Source organism: Cicer arietinum, unplaced genomic scaffold (genome assembly GCF_000331145.2).
Source record: "Cicer arietinum cultivar CDC Frontier isolate Library 1 unplaced genomic scaffold, Cicar.CDCFrontier_v2.0 Ca_scaffold_5758_v2.0, whole genome shotgun sequence".
Taxonomy (NCBI): Eukaryota; Viridiplantae; Streptophyta; class Magnoliopsida; order Fabales; family Fabaceae; genus Cicer; species Cicer arietinum.
The window spans coordinates 1-8,404 of NW_027339405.1; the positions used below are offsets into that span (position 1 = coordinate 1).

At 34.2% G+C, this 8,404-nt stretch overlaps 1 protein-coding gene across 1 annotated transcript; it reads right to left on the reverse strand.

The window, feature by feature from the left end:
- Window positions 1-99: 99 nt before the first annotated feature.
- Window positions 100-8,120, reverse strand: LOC101492208 (magnesium-chelatase subunit ChlD, chloroplastic). Its single transcript, XM_004517238.4, has 13 exons — window positions 7,740-8,120; window positions 7,464-7,642; window positions 7,300-7,384; window positions 6,856-7,172; window positions 6,178-6,301; window positions 5,240-5,332; window positions 4,200-4,295; window positions 3,100-3,255; window positions 2,551-2,751; window positions 2,107-2,262; window positions 1,438-1,545; window positions 737-871; window positions 100-321 (listed from the first exon to the last, which is right to left on the reverse strand). Exons 1-13 carry the CDS (start codon window positions 8,004-8,006, stop codon window positions 115-117), a joined length of 2,124 nt encoding a protein of 707 aa, XP_004517295.1. The 5' UTR covers window positions 8,007-8,120; the 3' UTR covers window positions 100-114.
- Window positions 8,121-8,404: the final 284 nt, after the last annotated feature.

Genomic DNA, 8,404 nt, shown 5'->3' on the forward strand with positions numbered 1-8,404 from the left:
ATGAAAGTAATGCTTATGCAAAATAAAAAAATTGAAGATAAAAAATAACACATGAAACGAGTATGAAAGATTTAGATTCTCATTTCTTTGGTTACTGAGGAGAAGGTTCCTGTCTCATTTGGATGTTGTAATATGTCCAATTAAAAAGCTTAGTTGTACCTTCAACTCTTGCACTGTAGGTTTAGGGGCATCAGTAGCTGCAGCAGCTTCAGGGTCAGTTGACCTTTTCAATGATATGTTGGCTCGACCGTCAGTGATTGCAACAATCATTATACGTCCAACATCGCCACTTTTCTCTGCATTTAATCCAACCCTAACAGCCTAGACATTTTCATGAAGAAGAATAATAAGCTTAACAAGATTCCGCAAAAGAAATATTTTGGGGATAAAGTCCATATCTGACTCATAAAAGACCAAACTGATATCACGAGGAATATATATTAGATTATATTAACATTTCTTAATCAGAAAATTAAATTTACGCAAAGATCTAAACTGATATTATCCATCTCTCTAGTGCTTTGAGTTTATGGCCATTGTTATTTGCATATAAGTGGTAATGTCAATTCCTTAAACATGTCATATAGTTGGAAATCATCATTTAAGATATTAAAATCAGGTCCAGAATAACATAAATAGCAGTCCCAGTTTAAATTAAAATCTGTTGAAGAACATGTGATTGTTTTAAATATCTTACTATATACTACTAAGCATGAGATGTAAAAGATCTGCATACCGTTGTAAGACCATGTGCAAGGGGGGACCCTCCACCACATGGCAGCCTTTCAAGACGTTTCCTTGCCATTGCAATCGATCTAGAAGGTGGCAGTAGAACTTCAGCCGAATCTCCACGGAATGGAATTATAGATACCTATTTAACCAGAACTTTAATTATTAGTAATAAGATCATGGAGACAGTTTCATAATAAATGAATAATGTTTCAGGTTTGGTCCAACAAATATCACCACTTAAACTCTGATGTGTTTAGATTAGGTTTACATAATGAATCATTAAAGCACATCAAACTTATTGTAATTGTTCTGTTCTAAAACAGTGATTCTGGTTCAAGGATTTGCAATTATACCAATATACATATCTATAACCATCTATGTACAGGTTAACCCTGAAACTAACAAGTAACAATGCATGTACACCCAAGGAAGTAAAGAATAGTTAATAAATTATAATTCATAAACTGTTTGAATTCTCAGGTGACAGAGTAGCACTAATTCTCCATAGGTGGGAATATATACTGGATTTGAATAATGAAAAAAATTATTTTTCAAAGTTCTATGCTGTCTAATAATTCCTATGAAAAAGCTACAGGGTGGATAGGCACATGTAATTTCTGACACGATATAAAGCCTCATTTTCATTAACCATTCAATTATAATGAAATTCACATTGAATGTTAAAAAAATATGTCACATACAAACCTGATCCCTGCTTGTGTAACTTTCTGCCAGAAGCTTAAGTGCTGCACCTTTTGCATTCTGCATCCTGTTCAATGCCATGCTTCCACTGGCATCAACCACAAATATCACCTACAATAATTAAGATTGTTGTCTTAAAAATTGCATAAAGCTTTATGATAAACAATTCAATATTTCTTTAATAAGTATGTCATAGCAAACTTTGCAACTTGAGATTTGAATTATATTCCATACTAGCCTAGTACAATAACGGGTTTTGATGCAAAATTACTCAACAGGACAATGATACAACACTATTAACATTAATTCCATAAGAAAATCAGAATGGATTAATTACTAATAATCAATTGTATTGACAGTAAGACAAATATTGAGACTTTGTATAATGTCAACATCAGCAATATTTTTTCAGTTTGATGTAACCACTGTTAACTACATATAAGCACACGTTAACACATGCAACCTTTAAAAAAAATTTGAACAAAAACAGTGATGACTGATGAGGGCAGAGAAGAATAAGAGGGGACACTAAAGAAAGTTGAGAATATTTTATAACAAATAGGATGAAGATTAGGGAAGATTAGAGCTTATATAGTAAATTAAGTCTATATTATATTATTGTTATAATTAATTACGGTTAATGCAAGTTCTGAAGTGAGATAACAAATGTACCAATGCTCCTGCTTTACGTGCCATTCTCTTTGCCCTCATATCAGTTTTCTCAACATATACTTTTCTACGGTTTTCAGTGTCCTTTTCCCTTCGCAGCTTTTGATAAGGTGCAGCAGCTCTAAGGGTTGCATCAACTGCTAATCTCTTTACAGGACCCTGCAAAAAGTAGCGATATTTAGTGGGGGAAAAATATACAACCTGAACTTGTAATGCAAGTGAAATAGCCTTGATTATCAAAGATAATTACTCGATGGGTATTGTAAATGTGGTTCAATTAGAATACGGTGACAAAAATGCAACTTGATACGAACTAACCAAATCATTCAATTATATACCTGAATGACGCTCACCCGTTCTATGAAAAAGTTAGAAACTGCACACCAGCTAAAAATATTTGATGTTTTATCTTTCACTTATAGGACAAACAAATGAAGTAAGGAGTACCTTTGGAAGCATTGGCTTGATATATCGGCCTCTGTCCTCTGAAAATATAACATTTTTGGCCCTTCCAGCCTTGCCACGGCGTCTTTGTGCTTGTTGGGCAAAGAAGAGGAGTTTTTCATCCACCAAGCCCCCTTCAGCGTCAAAGATAAATTCTTCAGGTAATTGTTCTTGCTGTTGTTCGTTCTCTTGATCCTTGTCATCCTGTTCAGAAATCCAATATTCAAATCATATAGGTACAGTGAGGTGGATTTTTAAACTTATATATGCTCATATCATTCATATGTTGAACGCATGTTTAATTGTGTGAATGGAGTAAATGATTACTTGCATGTTATGATCAAATATAGAAGAACTATTACTGGACATTCCTATTCATTTTTCAGTAACAAATCGCACAAATAAGTCCATATATAAACATTAATTTCAAAAGATAGGAAACCCACTGTACTTGACATGGCTAATATTCTCCTGTGAATGAACCGAAATTTATTACTTTAAAAGAGTCTCCTTAAATTTTTATTTAACTTTTTGAAAGATGATTTAACTTACCTCTTCTTGTTCTTCTTCTTCTTCTTCTTTTTCTTCTTCATTCTGTTCTTCACCAGAATCTTGGTTTTGTGGAGGCGGTGGAGGCGGAGGTGGCTGATTTTGTTGCTCAGGTGGATTATCATTAACGATTGACCGGGGGAGAATGACCAATTCCACCTATATTACAAAATATACGACAAATATTGTCAGATGGACTCTTTAACTTCAGAAAGTAGTAGTGAGGACTACGTACGGAGTGTTATTGGACTGAGTTTGTATTAATTTCACTACACTTGTACCTAATCAAAATTCTTGAGCATACATACATATAAAGGGCCAAACTAAGATCAAGTTTGATCGTACCATTCACAGCGACTCTCTCTCTCTCTCTCACACACACACACAGTGGTAGAGCTAAAACCAGGATGAAATCCTAAACTTCAGCATCTCCTTCTAAAATAAAGAAGAAATCTTTAAATTAAATAATATCAACTTGCTACCCTTCATTATAATATAGAAAACTAAAGATCAAATTGTTGTCCTATTAGTCAAAGATGTTGTGATTTGTAGAGTCAATAATTTTACAGTGGAAAACTATTTCAACTCAAATAAAATTCTTTTAAAACTATATTCTTGTTACTTCACAGAAACAGAATATCACAAAGCTCGGAAACAGAAGGCCGAGGTAATAAAATAATATTTAAACAAATTCTTAGTAATACTAGCAACCTGCAGAGCCTATGCCAAAGTATCAACATGGCTTTGCAATTATTGCACTATAATAGTAAAATCAAATTATTCATCTTTTAGATGTATAATTCAAGGATATTATTTTGACATCTTTCCTTTTTAGGAGGCTATCATCACTATTAACAATTAGTGGCAAATATTTAGCCACATCATATTTAATTGAAACAAATTAAAATTACTAGCCAAATTTTATATTTTAAATGTTGGGGGACAAGCTAAATATTGACCACTAATTACTTACGGGTAAAAGGATAGGTATGGAGAAACCTCCATACTTCAAATCATTGGCGCTTAGTAGTTAACTAGTTATCTTCCTAGGAGGAGACTATAAGAACTGTAGAACCGGCAATTAAATTTCAAAGAAAGCTTACGGCTTTTTTAAGGTCATCCACATAAACCTTTTCACGTCCCTCCAAAGCAGCTAAGCACTTTGCAACACGAGCAGCATACAGTTCAGCTCTGTGTCCCTGCAGTTCATAACAGGTATTCAAAATTATCAAACAACATGGCAAAGTTTATCAGCTCTGATGAGCGATGAGATTTTTTTCTGTTGAATAGAGTATTTATAGTGCATAGTTATTGCTCTTTCTCACTCTATCTGGTAACAAGTATATTACAATGACATCCAATATACTCACAATGAATACTAAATCGATGTAAAGATTCAGAGAAAGAACAACATTGTTATGGAATGAAAAAGATATGGCATTTAATAACCTCAACTCAGTGATCAGCATAATAGAGAGAGAAAGAGAGAATCCAAGATATTTCCTTTAAAACCATAACCCTTATTTGGCCTCAAGGATACACATATTTCTTGAGTTTCCAAAATTTATATTGCATACATAATCTCCTAAACACAGTTAGTAGATAAGAAAATATAGAATGATCAATTATTGAGGCAGTGTTTTCTTGTCCCGCTCACTTCGTTGGTTTGAACCAGATGAAAGATAGTCCAATAGTTAGAGGTAGATAAAAAAAACTATAAGTCAAACCATTAAGAGAGATTTAGATGCCCTCAAACAAACAGAGAGATTTAGATGGGAACGATCTATCTTTCAACTTAATACATGGTAAAAAAAATTATGGCATCATCTGAGGAATGTAGCTGACCCCAATCTAGTGGGAGAAGGCTTGTTGTATTGACTTGGTTGGTTTAAAACTTCATAATATTACTAATATTAATATATAGCAGAAACTTCAAAGAATGCATTTATCTTTTTCATTTTCAATTAACAGAAGAATGAGACATTTGTTCGTTGATTAACTTCATTAGACAGTAGAAAAATTGCTTTCCTTAAGTAACAAAAGGAATTAATCAAAATTCAGTCAATGGATATCTAAAGTTTACATCAGATTTGCCATATAAAAATCTTCTGTTGAAACATAGGACTTGTTACAGAGAATTTACCTGGCAACCACCTCGTAAAGCCTCAATAACCAGGTACTTTAATTGTTCTTGGCTAATAGTAACATCCTTGAGATACTCTCTAGCCAAGATGATCTGCATTTCATAAATATTAAGTCATAGCAATGTTGCTGTCAATCTACAGAGCAAAGACATATATTAGAATAAAAGCTGTCAACTTTGAAGTTCCATTTAACTATAGAACAAAAACCCAAAATAAAATAGACAAAAGGAATTCAAAAAAGAGAGACCAAGCCAGCATATATATTGTAAAATTAGTAATTTGGTTATAAGGTAAGGTTTACAAAGTCCAAGCTTAGTATATGAGTGCAGTAGTATAGCTTGAAGCCTTTCAGTTAGTTACAGTAAGTTAGAGTGTCACAGTTAGTTAGTGACAGCTGTCCCATAATTAGTGTAGGATAATCTCGGTTAGGGCATGATACGATCAAGCTATATGTACATAGCTGTAGCTGCTTGTAACAAATTTAATTCATTTCTCTATCAATACATAAAGAGATCATAAATGTCTCTCTATCTTTTCTCTCAAATACTATACTGGGGGGATGAACTGCATTGTTTGCCCTGGGACTTGACCTGCAAGCCCAAATTTGGATAAAATCATGAAGGTCCTCACCATCTATCCTAACGCTCATTTACGTTGTGGAAATGTCATCATGAATGTGAACCTATGCATTATGGTCACAACCATACTTTGGCTTGTAACCCTTTAGTCTAAGTAATTTTGTTTAGGCTTCAGGGTGCTCTTCTTTACTCTTTGTTTTCTTGTTGGCAGAACCTAGATTAAAACTAAAAAAGTGTATCGTAGGCAGAATAAGGATGAGCAGAGGGGAATAAAACTTTGGTTAGTTTCTTTGTGAAAAAACCAGGGATATTCGGGTGAGTGATATTCAACAAAATTCCTAGTACCCTCCTAGGGATACCTGTGTCTTTGCATTGTCTGTTTCCTCGTCAACCACTTTAAATACTTGGCTACAGTTATCCTGAAATTCTGTCGCAATTCCAACAGCTGCAACACGGTTTTCAAAACTCATTGGAAGATCTGCACTGCAGAGGGGTGTATAATTAGAAATAAGAGAGATGATCAAACTTTGATGAATTATCTAATCAACTAAGTATAAGGTCGGGGTTCTTTACCGATTCATTCGTTTTTTAATTTGCTAATAACAAATTAACAATATGACGACTTCAAAAGTTTTTCAATGGGTCTTTCTTTCCATGTCAGATGCCAAATTGTAAATGCTCAGAGTAAAAAATGCCAATGAATCAGTTGTTGTTACAGAGAGATAGATGAAGAGACAAATATGGAAGAAATTGGCGTGGAAAATAGAGGCAGAGAAAAAATGAAAGTATTTTCATTCGCTTGAGGACATTTTCAGTGTTTTTTTTACAGACAGTGTGTTTTAATAATAATGGCTTCAAGACATTTTTAATGAACTCTGAGTGATGCTTATGTAGCATTTGACACTGAAAATTTTCCAATATCATGAAATACTGTAGCCAACTAGCCTCATCACCACACTAGATCTTGGACCTCTCTTGTAAAGGGCGGAAAATAAAGAAGAAACCTGAAGGGGTAAATTTGTGGATAACAGCAGTACCTCAAATTAATTGCAATGCGATCTAGAAGATGTTCACGAACAGCACCTTCTTCAGGGTTATAGGTAGCAATCAGAAGGGGCCTGCAGGGGTGCCTAAAGCTGATTCCCTCTCTTTCAACTATATTTACTCCTTCAGTCAATACATTAAGGAGCAAATTACTGATACCCTCATCCAAAAGATTAATTTCATCCACATATAAAACACCTCTGTGAGCTTCGGCGAGTAGGCCTGGCTGGTAAACAGTCGTGCCTGACTTCACAGACTCCTCAACGTCAACTGATCCAATGAGTCTGTCCTCTGTGACTCCAAGAGGAATCTAAAGCATAAACAAATATATAATGGTTTATAGAAAAAGAGTTTCTTTACAAATAGTTAAAGAATGAATGTTGGATGATAGAACTTAATCACATATATATATGCAAAGCTTATTCTCTGAACAGTACCTGGACAAAGGGAGACTTGATGATATGAGTTTTAATATTCCCAGCAGAATCATATTCCAGGTGTTTGGAAAGACCATCTTCCCACCTAGAAATATCAACTCTTGAATTATGGAAAGTGGTAAACAATTATCTGAAAAAAGGAAGAAAGCAGTGAGCTTACTTACTCTTCTGGGCACGAGGGATCTGCATTGGCTATGGAACCTTGAACAACTTCAATAGGTGGAAGTATTGCATGCATTCCACGCGCCATTATAGTTTTGGCAGTTCCACGCCTACCTGATATTGCAATCCCTCCAATCCTAGGATCAGTTGCTCCAAGTAAAAGAGCAGTTTTAATAGCATCCTTCATATATAAGCAATTAATTAAACAGTTTATCCAAACACGTCCTCGTTTATGGAAAATGTTGAAAGCTAAGAAATTAAATGGAAGAATGAATTACTTGGCCAACAACAGCAGCGAGAGGGAAGTACTGTCTACCGTAACTGCTAGCATCATCGCCTTTCACTTTCACTTTCACTTTCACTTTCTCTTCAGAAGTAAGCACAGCTCCATTTTGTTGAGATTCAGAGCAAACAACTTTCGGAATGCGTTTATAAAAACGGTTCAATGAGAGAAACGGTTTCGATCTGAATGAAGATTCGAGAAATTGAAATTGAAAATTGGAGCAAGTGTGAGTGTGAGGTGCGTGTGTCAAACTGAAACCCATTGATTTCAGAACAATCACTCACAATGCTGCAATCTTTTCTTATCCGTTCTTCTATTCTTTTTTCGATTTTCGAGCCTTAATTAATAATAAATATATAACTAAACTAGCAACTACCAACACTGCACTGCGTAGTAGTATGGAGTATTTTTTTTAAATGGTAATAATGATTGAATATATATCCAAAAGCGAAGTAAATTTAAAATAGTTAAAAGAAAATCAAGATAATGTTTTTTTTAACTAAATATCAAGATAATAAGTTGGACTTTGCTCAAAATACTTGTCGGTTTTTGACAAGAAACATTTAAAAAAAAAATGAAAACAACAATATGTACGGGCCTTCTAAAAAAACAATATATAAGGGCCAAAAAGTTATTTGGGCCTTTTCATAAAAGCCTTTT

Coding starts and splice junctions, on each gene's coding strand:
- LOC101492208 (XM_004517238.4), bottom strand. CDS start 8,006: ATGGGTTTCAGTTTGACACACGCACCTCACACTCACACTTGCTCCAAT. Junction 4,296..5,239: donor CTTTACGAGGTGGTTGCCAG/GTAAATTCTCTG, acceptor TATGAACTGCAG/GGACACAGAGCTGAACTGTA. Junction 872..1,437: donor GTTACACAAGCAGGGATCAG/GTTTGTATGTGA, acceptor CTGGTTAAATAG/GTATCTATAATTCCATTCCG.